This window comes from Bactrocera dorsalis, chromosome 1 (genome assembly GCF_023373825.1).
Source record: "Bactrocera dorsalis isolate Fly_Bdor chromosome 1, ASM2337382v1, whole genome shotgun sequence".
NCBI lineage: Eukaryota > Metazoa > Arthropoda > Insecta > Diptera > Tephritidae > Bactrocera > Bactrocera dorsalis.
In genome coordinates, this window is record NC_064303.1 from 17,104,897 (window position 1) to 17,126,482 (window position 21,586).

The 21,586-nt window shown below is 33.0% G+C and overlaps 1 protein-coding gene across 4 annotated transcripts; it reads right to left on the reverse strand.

Annotated features, from left to right (window-relative positions):
* Positions 1-1,893: 1,893 nt before the first annotated feature.
* Positions 1,894-21,454, reverse strand: LOC105222034 (CD63 antigen). Of its 4 annotated transcripts, none has more exons than XM_011199203.3 (5): positions 21,299-21,454; positions 6,627-6,726; positions 2,560-2,928; positions 2,258-2,485; positions 1,894-2,156 (listed from the first exon to the last, which is right to left on the reverse strand). In XM_011199203.3, exons 2-5 carry the CDS (start codon positions 6,693-6,695, stop codon positions 2,079-2,081), a joined length of 744 nt encoding a protein of 247 aa, XP_011197505.2. In that variant the 5' UTR covers positions 6,696-6,726; positions 21,299-21,454; the 3' UTR covers positions 1,894-2,078. The 4 variants fall into 4 exon arrangements, with proteins under 4 accessions (XP_011197505.2, XP_019844457.2, XP_049308034.1 ...); XM_019988898.3 differs by having other exon boundaries at positions 21,345-21,363; XM_049452077.1 differs by having other exon boundaries at positions 21,201-21,306.
* Between the last annotated feature and the right edge of the window lie 132 nt (positions 21,455-21,586).

Here is a 21,586-nt window from a genome sequence, read left to right on the forward strand (position 1 = left end):
ACAGCCGAACCTCTGGTGAACAGAACCTGCATTTAGACTTCGCCGAACCCTTAAACCGAATATGTCGGAGTGGCTACGCTGAAGGTTCCTCTCTTTTAGTCGTGATCCCAGGCTATACGAGAGTTGGCTACCGAATCTTTTTCACGTTTCCAGAGTGCGCGACGAGGACGCGAGAGCAGGAATTGGGTATAGCCCTGTAACTACTTAACCAGAAGCACTACTATAATTACTTGTGTTATAAAAAATAGTCGAGGGAGCGTATTTCACACTGATATTCTGCTTCAAATCATACGACGACTGGCTATTTGTCGAAAAGGTGATTCTCACCGTTTTTTAGAATGCACCATACGTTTTCTACATGGACTACCTGTAGCAAGGGGAAACGTGCACAGGGCTCTAGTATCTTAAATTATTGGGCAATTAAGTGCTCTTCTTCATGATAGCGCATTAGCTCAAACTTCCGTTGTAGCCACAGTCAAATTGATGAAATGCACGTAATAATTTATTCACCGTATCTTCTATATCTTTGCAACTTCTTTTTGTTTTCGAACTTGGATTATCGCCGTCACTAAAGCTTAGTTTGAAGATTTCGATGAAAGGACGACTCAAACAGGTACGATCTTCGCTTGGTTTAGTATATCGAGCCAAAAGAAGACTATTGTGCGAAAAAAAACTCTTTTTTTTTAGTCTTTAGGACGATATAGTTTCAACGGAGGCCGAAAAATTAGGATACTCGCCGTGTTTAGGGTATCGAGCCAATAACAATATGTTGCACTTGGTTACGATCTGATTATTTCTCCAGTGCTCTTGCTGTGAGACGTGTTATCAAAAGCACCTTCGACAGCTAAGAATACGCATAACATTACCGTTTACTCTTTTCCAGCGAACTCTGTATCTCCAAGGTTAGCTGTTACATAGCAGTATTGGTCGATCTGCCTGCTCTGTAAACATACTGATTCGCGCGAAGTGTGCCGTTTTCAGCGCCTTCAACCATATTTCGTATTACACGATATGTTACGTACTCGTTAGTAAGAAGGAAGTTAGACTAATTGGTCTTAATTCCTATATTCGATATAAATTCGGTATAAATATCACCTTTGCGGCTTTGCATGGTTCAGGAATATACAAGGCGAGGCTGCTCTCGCTCTTGAAAAATTGCTGGAAAGGTACCGTCCTCCCCCGAACGAAGCCGTAGCCCACCTGACTGAGTCCGCAGTGAACATTGTCTCTGGGAAATGCGAGCACAGAAGTGTCGAAGCTATCTCTTCCGCGTCGTATAGCTCCCAATGGCTTTTACTGTGACAGTCTTACCTTTAGCCAGAGCTAGAGAGGAGATATTTTCGAAGAAATTTCTGAAATTCTGCTGTTTAACAGACTCAATCTCCTTGTTATAAGTAGATAGGTTGCATATGCACTCCTCCAAGTCGTGCGTTTGGCTTTGTTTAAGGGCTTATCTTTGACCTGAGTACAGAGAGTCTACTTGACAGAGCAGTTGTGTTCTTTGGTGATCGTCTTTCGGGGACAGCTGCAGTGATATGCCCTTATGATGGCCTGATTGAGAGCAACCAACCTGCTCTCCAGTCCTAGAGCAGTTGCGCCTCTGTCCAGCTTCCCCTTCCCATTAACATTTAACTCTAACGCATCCCGATTTGTGGCCCAATTGGTAATTTTAGGAATACGTTTAGTGGAGAGTTGCTCGAATGTCATGATCCTGTGATCCGACATTGAAGGTTCTGATAACACCCTCCACTGTGAGATCAGTCCGGCCTGAGTTCGTTACTCAGGCTGATGTCCAGCACTTAGCTCCATGCCTCCGAGGTTTTGTATCTTCTAGTAAATAAAACCATAAATTTTTTTGGTGTAATTTTGAGGCTTTTTTTAAGAGAATACCAAATACATTTCTTTAGCCAACAACTTAAGGCAAAGCAAAATGCAAGTTTACTTAAATACATAAGCGCTATATAGTATATGCGTATATGAAATGGTTAATTTATAAACAAAATTAGTTTAGGTAAGACATCACTATTTTAACACTTAGCGTAGTGGATTAACACTATGCAGCTGTCGATTTGACGAATTCATCCCAAGATACCGGTTATGCCATTACGGATTTTTATCTCGCGTGCGATATAGCAAGCGAACAAGACGCCGAAGAACTGCAATATAAAATGTAAACAATTAATTTAAAATTTTTTGGGTTATAAATATTATAATTTATAATCATTCTATTGTTAATGTGTGCCACGCAACAACTAACCTGAATGATGGCCAACACAATGCCACAAGCGCCCAAGCTAACGGCATGCGCTTCTATGAAATTCGAAAATGTCGACAAGCAACCATTCTCATGACGCCTGGTGTTTTCCGCGGCGTTAGAACAATTGTATGAGCCAACGGTGCCAACGGGAATGTCACAGCATGAAAGCGGCAAATTGCCATCGAATTGCGTCCAGTCCTTGTAGCTCTCCACACCACAGCAATCGAACTGAAATTATACATAGTACATAAATTACATTTTTAATTGCTTCATTTGTACAGTAAAGTAGAGAAAATATTTACATTAGTTTGCACATAATCCCAAATAATTGTGTAAGGATTATTCTCATTTGTTGAATTATATTCTTGAAGTGCACCATCTAGACTATTTTTGATTAGGGTTTCCGCATCGGAACGCAAGACATAACCACTAATGCCCGCTGCCAATTCAAGTATGAAGATGAAGCCGAGCAAAATGGCGAATATCAGCGTTAGGAGATAGTTCTCTTTAAGTGCACCCCAACAGCCGAAGAATGAAATGAATATGACGAAGACGCCAATGACGATCAGGAAAGTCGGTATTGAGAAGAAATTAGTGGCAAGCACTGTGGCATAACCATTGAAAACGGCCGCTACACCAATACCGACAGCAATCAATATGATGCCAGTGATCTGAAAAGAAGTAGAGTGAAAGTATTTATAATATGTATATTAGGGTGATTCAAAAAATTTTTTTTTTGTTTTTTTTTAATTGGTACTCGGAAAAATGGGTTCCTAGACACCTCTAAGAAAGCCTCTCCAAATATGAGTTTTTAATTGTAACGGGAAGGTCCTCCGCCTAACGGTTTTCTATTTTTTCTTATTATCAGATAGAAAAATTTATATCTCGCTTCCAACTACTTGAAAAAATATGTATATTGTTAATTAGGTTTTGTAGGAAATTGAATGCTCTAAAATATGGTCTCTTATGATTTTTTCGTAAACCTAACCGTTTAAAAGATATTAACGGTTGAAATTTGACTATTTTTGGAAAAATTCTTTATTTCTTATTAATTTTATAACTCAATGAAAAAAAATTATTATGAATGATGAAACACATGGTTTTGTAGGAAATTTACTGCTCTATAAAAATGGTCTGCAATGATTTTTCGATTAAGTTAAGCGTTTACGAGATATTCATCGTCAAACATCAATGCATATTAGGGTGGATCAAAAAAAAAAAAAAAAATTTTTCGGTTTCGGTTTTTCGGTTGGTACTCTTAAAAATAAGTTCCTAGACACCTCTAAGAAAGCCTCTCCAAAAACCTATTCATAATAATTTTTTTTCATTGAGTTATAAAATTAATAAGAAATAAAAAATTGTACCAAAAATAATCAAACTTTAACTGTTAATATCTTTTAAACGGTTGAGTTTACGAAAAAATCATGAGAGACCATATTTTAGAGCATTCAATTTCCTACAAAACCTAATTAACAATATACATATTTTTTCAAGTAGTTGGAAGCGAGATATAAATTTTTCTATCTGATAATAAGAAAAAATAGAAAACCGTTAGGCGGAGGACCTTCCCGTTACAATTAAAAACTCATATTTGGAGAGGCTTTCTTAGAGGTGTCTAGGAACCCATTTTTCCGAGTACAAATCAAAAAAAACAAAAAATTTTTTTTGAATCACCCTAATGTATATGTATTAGGGTGGGACAAAAAAAAATTTTTTTTTTTATATCCCTTATAAAAAATCGGAATTTTTGCTTATTTTACTTGGATCTTTAATGGATTTGAATAATTTAATATAGCGTAAAAATTAAAACTTATTCTTGTAGAGATTTTAGTGATATACTCTCTTATTAAGGCTCGTTTCACTTTGAAATAAAAAATGTTGATGCTAAAATCGAAAAAAATCGTAAAATTAATATAAAATTATTTTTGTGGTGGCAGCTCTATGCTTTGAAATAATTTTTCCACACATTTATTTCACATTTTAAATTCTGATATTTATTAGTTAATATTATAGAAATTAAACTAAAATAATTTTTTCTGTTACGTATAAGTTTTGACACAAATTTATTTTTTATATTTATTAGTTAATAGAATACATAAAATGTGTATAAATCTACTTCTTTTTGGCAACCCGTTAGAATACTTTTCATAAATTTTTACTATGGCAACCCTACATGTTAAAATAGTTCATACATATACTATATTACTTGAAAATGCTGATATTCATCAATCGTAATAATTTTTTACTGAAAATAATTTTTTTTTCGTGGCAACCCTGCGCATTTTTAGCACATATTTATTTTAATGCAATTAGAAATTCTGATATTTATCAGTCGAGAGGACTCATAAAATTTAAGTATAATTTTTTTTTGGTTTGGCAACCGTACTTTATAAAATATATTTTTTACACGTTCTTTCATAGTTAAGTTAGAAATTCAGATTAATAGCAATTGAACTAATTCTTAACATTTTAATTCAAATAATTTCTTTGTCATGTGGTAACTCTACTTGATAATTATTTTTATATCATCAATTTGTGATGGCAAGCTTACGTCTTAAAATTCTAAAACATATTTATTATTAATATATTTAGAAGTTCTGATATTTGTTAATTTAATTTTTTAAATATATTTTTTTTTGATTGGCAACTCTACTTGATAAAAAATATTTTTAAACGTTCTTTTATAGTAAACTAGTAGAAATTCAGATTTATAGGAATCGAACTAATTCATATTTTAATTCAAATATTTTTTTTGGTGTGTGGCAACTCTACGTGATATTTATTTTTATATACTCTTCTTGTAATTTACTTAGAAACTCACATTTTTATGAATCAAAAGCAATCACGAAATTCAAATTAAAAAAAAATGTGGTGGCAACCCTACGTATTAAAATCGTTCCAACGCACTTAGAAATTCTGATATTAATAATCGAAAAAATTCATTAAATTTTATATAAAAATAATTTTTGTAGTGGCAACCCTACGCCATAAAATAGTATAAATATGTTTTTTACAATTCACTTACAGTTCTGATATTTATTAATTGAAAGAATTTGTAAAATTTAAATAAAAATTTTCTTTTTGAGGTGGCAACCCTAAGTGTTTCATACAAATTAAATTTTTTTTTTTATCTAGAAATTCTGATATGTAAAGAATTTATAAAATATAGCTTTATTAATAATTCTTTTTAATTAAAATATTGTTTTTTTTTTTGTGGTAGCAACCCTAGAATATTTTCAAATTCATATACATCGTAAAACTACCCAAAAATCTACTAACATTTTATACAACACAATTTTTCATTTTTCATTTGAATATAAAACTTGGCGTTCATTATTAAAAATCACAGTTAGCTAGCTAAAAAACAAACAAATAAGCCTTTGCCAATAATATTTACTGCTTGCAGTTTAGTTGGCAATATTTTATCTCGTATTCAATAATGCTGACTTAGCCTTTTTTATTCCTGATAGGAGCCAATGTGATAAGCTATCAAGTGAACATGCAAACATATATATATATACAACGATAAACTGATTAATTCTTGAAACCATTAAATCGTATATGTTACTTCACACCTGCTTGCAAGCATAAACACCATTTTGTGGACTTTACCCAAAACAACAAATTGGGCACATATGCAACAACATAATTTGATTTATGCTTTTTTTCTATGACGAAATATGCTTTGAGGGCCAACTCGTATGAGTCATTAAACTTTAATGGCTAGTCTATAAGAATCTTGTTTGAAAAATTACTAAACCGTTATAAAGATTAACAGAAAGAGCCTTCAACTAGTAAAGGTCGTAGGGGATATACACATGCGAGATCGGGATGTAGGGCATGGCGTATGAGTAATATGAATAATTATTACAGCCGGCTCTTATTTTTGGTGTATTAAGCCAGTAATAAAATAAAATTAAACAATAAAATTAGATTAAGCTAAAGAAATTAAATAAAAAATTTAAATTATAATTAAATTATAATTAAATTAAATTAAAGAGAATAAAATTAAATAAAAAAAAAATAAAAATAAATATATTTAAATAAATAAAGTCAAATTAAATTAAATTAAATTAAATAATTAAATTGAATTAATTAAAGTAAATTAAATTAAATAAAATAAAATAAAATAAAATAAAATAAAATAAAATAAAATAAAATAAAATTAAATAAAATAAAATAAAATTAAATTAAATTAAATTAATTAAATTAAATTAAAATCAAATTTAATTGAATCGAACAAAGTCAAATTTAATAAATCAAAAATTTCTTTTAATAATAATAAATCAATTAAGAAAAAAATGAAATGATGAGCTCTTAATTTTTTAATTATTTTTTTTTTTAATTTTAATTTTTTTTTCGCACTTACCATAAATATCAAATTGAATGCAAAGAGCACATACTTGATAGTATTCGCGCTACCCGTCAGTAATGACATTTTGCCGTGTTATACTGCAACTTTTCTTTAACTAAAATATATTAAAAGAAACTTTTTTTTATAAATTTGAAATTATGTTTTATTATTCGTCTTTATTTCGTCGCTTTTGTGCTGACGCGTGTGCTAAATTTCGTTTATTCAACTTGCACGACTTATTATCAAATACTAACAACACATCATTTCGCTGAAGTTCATTTAAGTCGAATTTCGCTTATCAATCTATATACAAACAATTTTTTATAATCTTCAAACAAAGCAAAAGTAATTTATTTGCCATAAATACTTATCGTAGTTCAATGGTAAGAATACATTTTATAAACGCTCAATATCTGCAATCAATAATGATAGCTACTATCCTGCACCACTGTACAAGCACAGCTGTCACTCTTACATTGCCTGGCGCTCTCACTCTTTCACTGCAGCGCTCTCACTCCTACTTTCACAGGTGTGATTTTGGTTCTGCGACAACATGTAGTGAATTTTTGAATCTATCCATAGCTATCATTACTATCTGTGGTATCATTTAACGGTTTATTGCCATGGTTGCAATTGTTTTGGCATTTTTTCAGTGTTGTTCATGTGGTCAAGGATTTATAGACTGATTATCAGTTGGTCGATTAGATAGTATGGTGTCATAAAATTGCATTCTGTAAATATTGCATGTAAATAATAAAAAAAAATTATATTTATGAAGACTTCGCAGAACTAACAATGGTGGTAAAATGCCACAGGTACTAAACTAAACAACTATAGCCATTGTAAACCGTTAGATAGTATTAATCATTACTAAAATGTTCGAAATAATATTTCTAACTGTTGTGAAATATCAACAGGCTTAAGAAAAATTCCATTCCTTTGACACATACATACACGCTGAACCCGCTCCAAAGCGTGGAAAAAATCTGCAGTTTGGTAGGCAAGGATTGGCGTTCATATTTTGGGAATAATATTTATTGACAACCTTGAATGAGGAGAGATCATCAACAGCGACTAATATGTAGCGCTGTCGGAACGTCTGAATGACGAAATCGTAGAAAAACGACAGCATTTGAGGAAAAAGAAAATACCATACATGAATCGGGCTTCGAATTGCTTCTAATACTATGTATACTTTTCATAAAATAAATCTCTAGATAGGTTTCTCTGTTAATAATGTATTACAAGCCTACCGAAAAGTCTACACAGTAGTCTGAAAATAGTCTCCTATCAACTCTGTAAGGAAAACTTTCCTATAGTTTTGAAGTTTAAGTATCCATAAGAGCTAATGCCATTGTCTACACAGTAGTCTGAAAATAGTCTCCTTTCAGGAGCACATATTCGTTGTGAGAAGAACTTGTTGTTTGAAGAGATAGAAACCGCAAGAGCTAAGCCATAAAACATTACTTCTCTAGTCAGATCTTCTATGTCGACAAAGCGTCTTAAAGTCAATACAATCTGCTTAGACATTTTATTATATTATTTCTACCAGCTTAGCCCAGCCTGAAAGTGTCAGCTCCAAGGGGAATTCGATGAGATAGTATAATTAGGATGAAAGTGATGAAAGTGACATGATACCAACGCAACTTTCGGACTTCACTAGAACTCTTGTGTTCAACGTTTGGGTTTGTGATAGCGCAAAAACTAATGATACCCAAGCATTGGGAGCTTTCCCGTGAAACAGAACTAGAACGTATGAAGAGAGTGTGAGCACCTGTACCTCTTCTATGTGAATTATCGTCAGCTTCGCAGTTACCTGCGATTCAGCTGTGAGCTGGCACTATATTTAATTTATCAAAAAGTGACTTGATACCATTGATATACGTAGCCGGGTTTGGCATTCTTTAACTAGCTTTGAAAACACAGTCCTATTATCCGTGTGCGCAGTCACTTCTGATGGTTGACCTAAATTGTTTAAATAAAAAAATCATGCCAAACGACCAATAAAGAAAATTAAACTTATCTACACCTACACATATGAGTTCGAATCGTTGTGAAATAAGGTAAATATTAAAAAATCCTCCCACGAACGGTTGAAGCCAAATGGATTTGAAATGAAAGCAAAATGAACCGCAATTGGCTATTTAATTATTCAGGAGCATGGCAGGTGGGCACAGTCAACTGTGTAACAACTGTTAATACATTTAAAGCACGGAAATCGATAAAAATCATTAAATCGCACACAATCTGGTATATATTTATATTAATTATTATGGAGAGAATACATGTATATGCAAGCTATACATTCTCTCTCTAATAAAAATTTACTGTATTCAACTTTGATTCATACTTAATTGGAGAATTCTAAATGAGAGTATTTCTCAAACAAAATTTCAATGCGGAGGATGGAGTCATGTGTAGAAGTTCACGTAAGTGACGAAAGTTCTCTGATCGCCATTCACTTGGGAGTGGCCAGAAACGAATCTTTTACATATGGCTCAAGTAGCTCACGACTTTCGGTCTTTGACTAAGTATCCTTTGGGTAGCCTAAGAACATCCGTTTGAAGGCGAGCTAAAGTGAGAAGGCGAAACATTTCCTTCGCAGGTTTCTGCGCTGGGTGTGGGACCCGCCACATAAAAAAACGCACCCATGAAAAAGAAAAACCCATAATGGAGACATTTTCAATGCTTTAAAATGAATATTTCGATGATTATACTGTTTTTTGGTCTAAATAAAAAATTAAAGTATATTCGATTTCACAATAAAATTTAAATAAATAAAATATTGTTTTTTTTTATTAAATTGTGTTGTTGGGAACTTGTTCCTAACTAGTTTATTATCAATATTTCATTTATTCCTCAAATTTATTTAAATAAAAAAAATTCACAGGTGGCAACCCTTTTAATTTTTTTTATTTTTATGGTCTCTTAAAACTTTTCATTTTGATAATCATATTTTAATAAGTAGATTTTCCTATAATTTTGATTATACTGTAATTTTCAACAGTTGGCAACCCTTTTCACATTAAAATATTTTCTATTTTTTTTTAATCTTAACTTTAAGTTTTCTTAAATTGTTTATCATTGCATGCGTAATTCATTAAATTTTCCTAAACATTTGGCAACTCATTAAAAAAAATGTAATATTAATTTTTTTACATATTTAAAAAATATTTAAAATTTAATACTAATTTTTTTTTAAACCGCCTCAGTTCTACTCATATTGTAATTGCGTTTCATACCAATAAAAATATATAAAAATTTATAAAGAGTTGGCAACCCTTGTAGAAAAATAATTTAAACATCAAGTTTTCTGAAATAATTTCAATAACCTTTGCATAAATTTGTTTCTCATACTAATATAAAAAATTTTAAATTTTTAAAAAGTTGGCAACTCTTCTCATTTAATTTTTAATTTTGCTTTAAATCTCTATACCTTTGACAGCTATAATATAATAAATTCTCCATCATACTACTTTGATTGCATTAAATTTTCTGAAAAAGTTGGCAACTCTGCTCAAAAATATTTTTTATATTAATTTTTCTTAAACCCATCTCAGTTCTATACTTATGTTGCAGTAAATTGTTTTTCATGACGAATCAAAGATCTTCAAATTTTTAAATACATAGTTGGCAACCCTTGCTAAAGATAATTTAAATTTCAAATTCTCTAAAAACATTTCAATTTGCATTCCCTTTGCATTAATTTGTTTCTCATAACAATATAGCAAATATTAAATTTTTAAAAAGTTGGCAACTCTTCTTAAAAATATTTTTTTAAATTTTTTTTAACCTCCATACTTTGGACACCACTAATGTAATAAATTGTATATCATAACACATTGAGTGCTTTACATTTTCTTAAACAGTTGGCAACTCCTCTCAAAAAAAAATTTTAATTTTAAATTTTGTTACTCATTTGAACGCTGGCCTTGCGGTACTAACACACCTGATACGTTCTATAAATTATCATATACTTCGTTGTTTTTGTTTCTAATGCGTTAGATATATTTAATCACTTATTGGAGTGAGTCAGAATGAACACCTGGTTTTATGACACCCTGAATCACTTGCAACGAAGGGTATTTACATAGATTCGGGTGGTACTTTTATTTATGTATACTACGATCAGATTGCCTAAATCTTATTATAGATAACCCCAACGTCATGAGTTGAGACCAATATGTAAGTATATTGGTAGTGGTATAATAGAAGGCACAAATACTTGTAGTTTAACTTTTGTTTTCCCCGTATAGCTTAAAATTTAACTTCATGAGAGACCCTTTTGAAGTCTTCAATAATGTAGAGACCAACATTTTTAAGTGTCATTCTGCACAATCAAAAACTGTGGTCGTGACAGGAGAATATGCTTTATGAGACATTTTGGGAATCACCCTCCACCACTTTTTTTGTGTTTGTAGAGACATTTAATAATTTGAAGCTTTTTGTTTGAATCTCTTCAATAACTATTCTAGGCAAATCTTTGCTATATTTGGTTGCCTAACTTCGAGTTGTCTTGAGTTGTCTTAATAACCCATGAAAAATTAAGTTCAGTAACCATAGCTAAGTTCTCGCATGTGGACATAGTTGGTTAGCTTAATGAAAGTGGAGATCAAAAGTCAATAGACTGAAGTAATTTTAATAATTTTGTGCCCTAAGCTATTTGCTCCGAAGTTTTTAACTCACAGCAGGAAACGTCGAAGACTCTTTAAGTTTATATCTAAGAGATCAACCTGACTAGTTGAGTCGATTTAGCTCCATTACTCCGGTCTGTTCGTCAACATTTCTGTACATACGCGAACTGGTCACTCAGTTTTCCATATACTCGTATCATTCTGAAATTCTACACACGTTCCCCCAAGAAGCTATTTATTTGTCGTAAATGCCAATACCAGATCACTTTAGGAAATAGCTGCCGTACAAACTGACTGTTCAAAACCAGGTTCTGTTTTTTTATTTGATCATGAGATATTTAATAAAGAGATAACATATCTTCAAGATATTTGGAGCACATTCATTGCAATGCACCAAGATTGCTTCAAATACTTATTTCAGATCAGACCACTATAGCATAAAGCTGGTATTCAAACTGACCTATCAAAATAAATATTTTTTCATACCCTTTTATGTTATTAGAATTGCATCTGTGAAGTTAAGGTTTTTTCTCGTTTCCTGTAAGGTTAAACTAAATAACAAGGAATTAAAGAATCCCTAATTTTTAGACTTCTTCCACCCTATCAATTTAATCTTATTTGCATCGAAGAGAAACTTGAAAATACTCTAATATATTTTCATTCCTTAGGAGGAGGAAAGGAGCCTAATGTTTCACTGCACCAGAATCTATATCTGAGCCTCCGTTGCCACTATACATTTGCTTTTCATTCAGGAATCAGAAAAAATAGTCTAAATTCTCAGTGTAATTTTAGTGATTGCCTGCTTGTTTATTCTTAATCGAATAAATCCCTTTGTAACTACTATCAATCAAATAAGAAAAGCAGGTACATCTTCTTCATTAACTTTGAAATTTGAAAAAGTGGATTCATAGAGACATGTGGTATGCACTTAGTGATATAACAATAGTTTTGGAATGGAGTTTCAAACGCAAAATTAGGATTCGTCATATGTTAGCCTAATATGTACAAGAATATGACATGGCATATTGGACACAGCTGGCGGAAATTATTGACGAATTGCGTGCTAAAAAGGAACATTTGTCCCACAAGCTCAAGAGACTCTCATGTATGTATGCTATAAATAATAAAAGAGTACTTTATCGCTAATAAAATGAAATCCCCTGAAATATCTGTACATATGTATACACAGGTATATAGTTCAATTATAAGATAACGGTTAATGAACATGCAAAAAGCCCGTCCAGTTAAGTTGGCAAACCATGAAATGGTTATTATTTAGCCAATCGTATACACCGGGAATATTTTCAGCTATCAGCGGTGTACTTGTAATCATCGTAAACAAAAATAAAAAATAAAGAAGAGAGGGAAAAACTTTTATTACAAAATCATTGGGAAATCGAAAAAGTGGTCGTTAAACTTCTATTGTTTTGTAGATAAATAGAAAAGAAAGAAAGAGAGAAAAAAACTTATTTAGAGATAGTGCAGAAGACCTTCAACAAACGGATGGATACCCATCAACTTTACAAGAACAATGCTACTGGGTTACGCAGATGATAATGATATCATAGCCTTAATAATAGCGGCGTCATCGCAGACTTTTACAGCCTAGAAAAAGTAGCTAAAGCAGTTGGTCATCTGCGCACGAGAACAAGTCAAAGTATCTGCAGTCCTCACTCACAGACTCGAACAAAAATTTGAAATAGTGAAGGACCTTGTCTTTGGGATCTGTAGGCAATTGTGCCAAAGATATCACTCTCTTGCGATCGATCGTGGGTTAAAAGGCTTTTGCGACAGCGCATTTTCCGAAGGTGGCCCAGAGTGGACTAAGCTTCCGCGAAGCCCATCTATTCAGTCCATATAGTAGTAGAATACAAGAGGATACAGTAGCACCAATCCACTCCCATTTCGTCGATAGTGGTTTTAGGGTGCCTTATCTTGCTAGACCATCAACTTTACAGTTTGCTGCAATTCCGCTGCAGCCTGGCACCCATCCCGCCGAGGTTAGGCACTCCTTGACCAGCCTTGATACACTGTTAATGATTTCAGAGCTAGTATCGCCGCTTTGCCATCTGAGTGGATGGTCACTTCTCTGAAGAAAGCTGCACTCCGAAGCTGGTAAGCCGCGTAGGCTATGTCGAACGCATGTAAGACTATTGTCCAGGGAAAAGCTCCTCCGATTTGAGACCCTTGGGTGGGCAACGGAAGCAAGGGCGTCCAAGCATCTAATGGTAGGACCAAGTGCATAGAAACCTGTATGCACTTGGGAAACACAACTGGTGTAACTTCGCGAAGAATAGACGGAACTGCCGAAGTTTGCGTTTCAAGAAAAACAAGAAGAAAAAGAAAAAAGTTGAGAGTAAGAAATGGCGAAGTTATGTTCGCTAAGCATGACGGGCCTCCTTTTCGATGTCACATACAGAATATAGAGTACAAAAAGATCCAAAGCTGGAGTCTTAACTAAAACTTTATTAATGTTTTTAGAGAATATTATCATTTTAGACTTGAATAGATGATTATTTGAAAGTTAAGAGAGAAAGGTACTTTCTTCAATAGCCTTTTTTTGACACATCACATGGCTCATTTTACTTTTAGATCTTAAATTGAAAGCGTACAAAATACAGCTTGTACAAGAGCTCAAGCCGCTCGACCTTCTCAAGCCTCACCGCTTCGCTCTATGGGCTCTTGAAAAGTTTCAAGATGATCCGACCTTTTCGAGAGAAATTTTCTTCAGAGATGAGATCCATTTCTCCCTCAATGGGTATGTAAACAAGCTAAAAATAGGAAACATTGGCGGTCTATTTTCATTTGTAAGAAATCGAATCAAACTCATAGTTCTTTTCTCTTTTGTGCTAATAATAATCGATTATTTTATGTATAGTAATTGGCTAAGAACAAAGAAAGGTAATAAAATATGAATGAATTTAATTCAATAAAATTGTTCTGATAGCAATTTATAGCAAACTAGACTTTATTATTCTCTATCCAATCAACTATCTCTATTTCCATTTCTCCCGCCTTCTATGTATCTCTCTACGTTCCTCTCTCACTCGTGACTGCTCTGTGCTAGACATGAGTTTATATTTTACAGTAGGGTATGTTCTCTCACACAGCTTTTGCGATAACATATTGTTAATGCCTTATCACAGGTGTTTGTGATGTGATATAATTGTCTAAGGTGTAATTAAAAAGTTGGAGCATATATGTATACATCTTAATATATAAAAATCACGTGTCACATTGTTTGTTTTCGATGGACTCCTAAACTACTGAACCGATTTTAATGAAATTTTTAACACTGTGTGCAGTTTGGTCCAACTTGAAAGATAGGATAGTTTATAACTCTCCTTATAGTCGCATTATTTATTTATTGCAAATTATTTGTTTATTATTAGCAAAGAGCTATCCACCAGTTGGTGGCGCTAAGTGCGGTATGTTACAGTAGATGGCGCTACATTTCTTTCGAAATTTTCATGGATTTAGGCTGTCATAACAAAAGCTGCCACTTGCTAAAAACATTAAATGAAAATGCGTTGTTTGAAGTTTATATTATTTGTGGTAAAGTTATACGAATCTATGACTTCCAATATTCTAAATTTAAGGAAAAATCACATACAATCCGTGAAATAAATAAAGTTATGTACATACATATGTATGTATGGTCAGACAAATAAGCAATGCTGCCACTCTTTTCCCGTAAATCTTCCTCGAATTTGGGAGATTTCAGAGGAATTTAGGAAATCGCAGAGCTGATTTCTGCATGTATTTCCTGTAAAAAAAAATTTCATTTAGTTGCATTTATGTATATGTAGAATTTTGTATGGCTAATGCCCGGTTTCACAGTCCATACATAAGTTGTGCCTAAATAAAATCTTAGCTAAGTATTGTTGCCAACTGAATAGTCGTTTGCGTTACACAGTCAATGCTTAATTTCTATAAAGTTTTATTATGATATATGGCAACGTTATGGGCAACATATGTTTTACAAATGTCATTCATAAAAATATGTTTGAAATATTTAAATTATAACAGACAATACATAAATTTGGGAGCAAAATTATATCAAAAATTGATGAAAACAACAAAAGAACCCCAAATTTTATCACTAGCGAGTCGGAGCACCTATGGGAACTGAAGGAAAAATATAAGCTGATATTGAGTGCAAACGAACGGACACTTGCCCTACGCTACGAAAGATGTCGCTGAAAATTCAAAGCAAATTCAAAACAAAAATCAGCTGTTATTTAAGCATGGCCTCCCATTTTCAGTGCTTAATGCCGGAATTACATGTGCAGATATTCTGCATGCAGATCTGCACTATTTTTTCCAGCCAAAACACATGTGCAGTAAATTTTGACAATCAGCTGATTGCAATAAATAATTGAAATTGAAATTGAAATTGAAATTTAAAAATTTTAAAATGGAAGTGGAAAGAAAAAAAAGATTGCAACAATAAGAGACCGGTTTTCTCTTACAAACTCAATCAGTTTTTCTTTCATTTTTTATTTCTTTTGTTAATTTTTACTTAACAGCTGAGCGCAATTTAAAATGTTGCCGGACTTTGCTCAAAAATTAATTATTTGAATGTTGTCAGCACTGCCTCTGCGCAGAGAAATTCAAATTTCACATGCCGTGCAGATCTGCATTGAGGTGCAGAATTTGAACTGTCAAATCAGTACAAATTTTTTTTCTGCATGCAGAATTCTGCACATGTAATTCCGGCATAAGAATAGTAAAAAAGAACTGCAACCAAATACGCAGTGAAATAGATTATCACTGGCTCAGTAATCAGTCGTTGAATATGTATTACGAGTATACCACGTGCATTCCAAAAGACTGATGTAACCTTTCCAGCGCACTTTTTCGTCTTTCTACGCCTGAGAACCGGTTCCTCATGTGCAGTCCACTAAAATGACTGTCAATTGGACTCCAGTAGGAGTCCATCATATCAATTGAGCTATGTATCTATAGTCACACACCGACGCAAAAATTCGGTTTTATTCCGATTAAAGAGCACTCAAACACTTCTCAGAATCAGTTATGCGCTGTTTTTGTTAGATTATGAACTTGCGAGGCACCTACTTTGCACAGAGCTTTCGCCTCTTTAGGGCATCGTCCAGGTTAGCAAATATCTTTTCAACGATGGATTTCCCTGAGCCCAAATTCAACAGTATTTTCCCCAAAAAGCCAAATGCTTTATTAACACACGAAATGCTTTAAGATCCATTTTTTTGTAAACTAACAAAAGTTGCTTCACAAAAATGTTATAACTCATGGAAAAGAGCTATCCACCAATAGTTATAATCCAACTAATAGAAATCATATAGATCAGCCACAGTGAAGCGTGGACGGGTCCTCTAGTACTATATATGTATGTGCTACAAAAAAATAAGACATTAACCGTGAATTTTTTTTTCTAGAGATCCCAGGGGTTTCGTGGAATTTACGGTTTAGTTGGCTTATGGCAAGGATTTTCTAAAGCAACAGCTGAATCGGGTGTGATAAGATGTCTTCTTGGAAGAGAGTTCGGTTGAATATACTTCTTCGAAATTCTATTCCATGCTTACTAAAGTGCAATATAAAATTATTGATGAGTATCTAAGCAATTAATTAAAGTTGAAATATTTTCAATTTGATAGTCGAACGACTAAACAAAATTTTTAGAAATACAATTATTGAACTAATTACAAACCGCTTATTTTTTACATTGCGATTCACTATAAATAATACATTGACTGTCACTGTAGTCTCTGAAATAAAGAGCCTCTTTACATATTCAATGAAAATAGTTTGCGGTTTGCATACAAATAAATTTATAAACATCTATATATACCAGTATATGGGACTTGAAATAAATTAATTCATAAGCTGGTGTTTTCTTTATTTACTTGTCACTCCCTTGTGTGAACAGCTGTCAACATGAACTGAAGCTACTATGTTAAAAAATTTAAATATTATATAATACATATATAGATCATAAAGCCGGTATTTATACTTAAAGTTGACAATAAAATATTCTTTGTTGTGAAATAATAAAGGAGGTTTGCTTTTTTCAACAAAATTCTCTTAAATTAACGGTAAAAAAATACTAAAAAATAATGCTGTGGTCAGTTTTTTATATATTATATTGTAACACATACTCTAACACCAAATAAGAGAACCATTTTTCAATAACGGATAACTCCATTATAGGTACTTTTTTCAATAGCCTTTTTCTGGCAGATAACGCGTGAGTCCTGTCAAGCTGTCATGCTATTTTTACTAAATAGATTACGTTCAGCACGCAGTGAAGAAAATATAGCAGTCGTAACCGACAATGTACATGAAGCCCTTGGCGAGTTGATTCAATACTGTTCGCAGCAACTCGGACTGAGGTTTGGAACGACGTAGCGCATTTTAAGTCGAGATCTTGAGTTGAAAGCCTACAAATATAGCCGCTCGACCTACCCAAGCCTTGCTCTGATCTCTTGAAAAGTTCCAAGATGATTCGACGTTTTCGAGCCAAATTTTGTTTAGCGATGAGAACCATTTCTGGCTTAATGGATACGTAAACAAGCAAATCTGCCGCATTTGAGACAAAGAACAACCTGAAGAAATTCAAGAGCTGCCATTTCATTCAGAAAAAATAATGATTTGGTGTGGTTTGTGGGCCATTGGAACCATTGGTCCATATTTCTTCAAAAATGGTGCGTGTGAAAACGTAACCGTCAATGGCGACCGTCATCGCGCTATGATAATCGACTGTTTGATGCCTGAAATTGAAGCTCATGATCTCGGAAATATTTAGTTTCAACAAGACGGCGCCACTTCCCATACGTCGCATCAATCAGTAGATTTATTGAGAGAACCTTTTGGGCCGGTCGATTGGTCACCAAAATCGTGTGATATTGTACCCTTAGACTTTTTATATGGGGGTATACATATAAAATCCAAAGTCTATGCGGACAATGCTGCTTCGATTCAGGCCTTGGTGCAAAACATCACGGGGGATATTCGCCAGTTACTAGTTGAAATGCTCAAACGAGTCATTGAAAATTGAACTCAGTGGATGGACCATCTGAGATGTATCCGCGGCCAACATTTGAAAGAGATAATCTTCAAAAAATAAATGCTAAAGAATGTTCTTGCGATTGAAAAATTAAAAAAGCCTTCTTCGATTCGGTTTTCATCTCCTCAAAACGACGTTAACGCATTGATCTTTTGAGTTTGCTGCATAGTTAGAAGTCGCAGGGAGCCAAATCAGGTGAATGCGGAACGATATGAGTCAAGTTTTTGGTAAAAAACTCACGTATGCAATATGGCATGCTGCATTATCGTGATAAAGAAACCTAACAAGATTTGAGGCGTTTGAGACAAAAAACAATTTTTCGAATAGTTTGAGCAAGGGAAAATGATAGTCAACGTTATCGGAGATGTATCTAATGTCAATCGACGATTTTCAAGCAATAAATATTTGATTTTTTGGATATAGACCTCAATAGCTGATGGTTATCGAGAGCGCGGTTTTTAGTCCAGCCATTCAAGCGGTAATACTATGTAATAGTTCCCTGTTGATGGTCGTTCTTTTTTCAAGTCAAGTAGTCAATAAACATTTTTCCATGGGCATCCCAAATATAGACAATAGCCTACTGTTGAATTTTTCCACGCTTTGGTAAGGGTTTATCACGTGCAGACTCGGATAACTGTCAATTGGAGTTCGTTGTAAAATGATAGAGTCATGTTTCATCCATTGTCACATAACGACGCAAAAACTCGGGTTTATTGCGGTTGAATATTTCTAAACATTGCTCCGAACCATTACCTCGTCGTTATCGTTGGTCAAAAGTGAGTTCGCGCGGCAGGCATTTTGCACCCAACTATTCGTGCATGATATTATGTACACGATAAATTCCTTCCGAAATTATTTTATGGACTTTTTTGCGCTTTTCGTTGTTCACCGTCTTCCGTATTCTGTGCCCATTTCACTACATCTAAACTTAGCATACCCAGAAGTTCCCAAACTAATGAGCCGAGAGCTGTCAAGTTTATTTGCGCGCCTTTTGAAAGTTAGGCCTAACTAGAAATCATATGGATTTAATACTAGTAGCGCTATCTATGTGTAAAGCCGTGGACTTTTCAATTAATTTGTTATGTGAACATATTCTTATAATTATAACTTAATACTTCTCATAAAAACTGTCTTCGATTCGTTTAACCTTGGAGATTTGATAATCGATCAAAAGTATTTAACATGATGGCTGTTTTTGAATCGATAAACATTGGAGTGTAGAGAATAAAAAAAACAGCTGCCTACTTATTTGCTATAAATATTGTACTCTGGTTGCTTATGGTGTCGATTTAATTTTTTTGATAACAGAGATTGAGTTTAGTGTTGTTTAAAGTTTGTAAAAAAATCATTTTATATGCTTTCTTACCGAAGAAACTCAATAACTCTCTCCATACTCTCAGCTATAGTGAATGATTGTTTGTTATCATAATAATCCATGCAAAGTCACTATAACTGAAACAGAAATGATATCTTAAGTATGTAGCGTGCTAACTACTGTCGCTATCTTTATCTCTAGCTATAAGCAAAAAAGTTCACAAACATTTTTTTTAATTACCTCAAACATCTAAAATATTTACTCATTGATATAATATAACTTTACGCTGCTAAAGCTTCTCTTTGGCAACAGTGAATATGTTTTAATATTTTGTTATCAAAAAAGCTTTCAAATTTCATAATATTATTATAGACCTATAGTTCTGAGATAACACAATTAAAACATTATTAATTTGGGCACACGTATACTGAATTTCATAATATTGTACACTAGGCTACAAGGTGTGATTTGGTGTTATGTGGCACAGTATTAGGTAGAGGCACAACGGTTTAACGAACGGAAAATTTAATATTTTATTGATTGAGAATACTTTTGTAAGGCATTAAGCTGATAATTTTTGGATAACTAGTTAACTAAGTAGCAATATAATTGAGTGGGACAGTTAGGTTGATTAAAAGAAACAAAAAAAACTTCGGTTTCATTTACTCTTCACAGATATAAAATATTTCATAAAATTATAAAAATAATTATTTTGATCGGCTGTGGATATCGCTATAAGTTTTTATGACAGCTAAGAATATGCCGTGGTAATCCGATCTGAATAATTTCTTTAGTATTTTCAGATTGTAGCTTGCACTACTGCCTTAGGCAAGGGTATGATTCTGATTCTGATTGTTCAGTTTTTATGACAGCTATAGTGATCTAATATCTGCGAAGAAATTGATTTCAAAATTCCCGGGCGTGTCTCTTAAAGATAATAATTTTGCTGTATTTTATACAAATTTATTACACTGTAGTTGGTTGGTAAAATGTATGGTTTTTTAAGTACTTTATATAAAAGTCTGAAGCAAATCACAATAAATGTTTAATCGTTTATATTTCTTGCATTTAGAGGCATTTTAAGGGTATATAATAGGTTAAGTGCACTCGCTGCAAGTCTATAGGACATATCGTCAGCTAAAATGCAAACTAATGTAACGTCACTTTTCATAAGTTGCCTGGCGAAAGAAAAACGATGTAATAGAAACCACTCAGATTAAAAAAAGAATTGAGTTTTGGTTATAAAATGGTTATATATTGGTTATAAAATGGTTATATATTGGTTATAAAGTGGTTATATACTGGTTATAAAGTGGTTATATATTGGTTATAAAGTGGTTATATATTGGTTATAAAGTAGTTATATATTGGTTATATCTGACAGCGTAAGTTGAAAATATTTTATGACATATATAATATGATGTAGAAAACCGTAAACAATAAAAAACTCAATCTCGATTTTTTTGAAGATACCTTGTTTTGCATTTTAGGTGACGATATACATATATTTAATTTTTTCTATTAATTATTATAAACGATTCATGATGAATTCAGCATATTATTTAGTGAACATTTTTTCTATTTGTCTTTATCACCTTATCTGCTTCAATTTCCGTTAAAAAAAAAAAATTAACAATATCTTGTCACATTTAGCACACGCTGCAGCAGTGAGACGCTTCCTCTCTTTACTCACGCTATTTCACTTTAAAATACAAATACTAAAAGTTTCGCCAACTATCCACGCTCTATATATTATAAAATATATGGTTTTTTTTCATAAATTTAATGAGCACTTTTCCGCGCCTTTTCACCGTTTTAACTGTAACAAATACTAAAACGCAACTGAAAAGTAAATTTTTTACTTCAGCTAAGCTAATTGTAGGTGTACAAGTGTGAATATACACGCGCCCAAGCGCAGGTGGCGGCACGAAAGTGTTCGTAACATGCACACAAACACACGCATATTCATATATACGCGCAT

What these genes read in the sequence shown, in the direction of transcription:
- LOC105222034 (XM_011199203.3), bottom strand. Translation starts at nt 6,695, where the DNA reads ATGTCATTACTGACGGGTAGCGCGAATACTATCAAGTATGTGCTCTTT. An exon ending in GGGATTATGTGCAAACTAAT is followed by an intron (nt 2,486 to 2,559) that starts GTAAATATTTTC and finishes GTATAATTTCAG; the next exon opens with TTCGATTGCTGTGGTGTGGA. An exon ending in TTGTGTTGGCCATCATTCAG is followed by an intron (nt 2,157 to 2,257) that starts GTTAGTTGTTGC and finishes TTTATATTGCAG; the next exon opens with TTCTTCGGCGTCTTGTTCGC.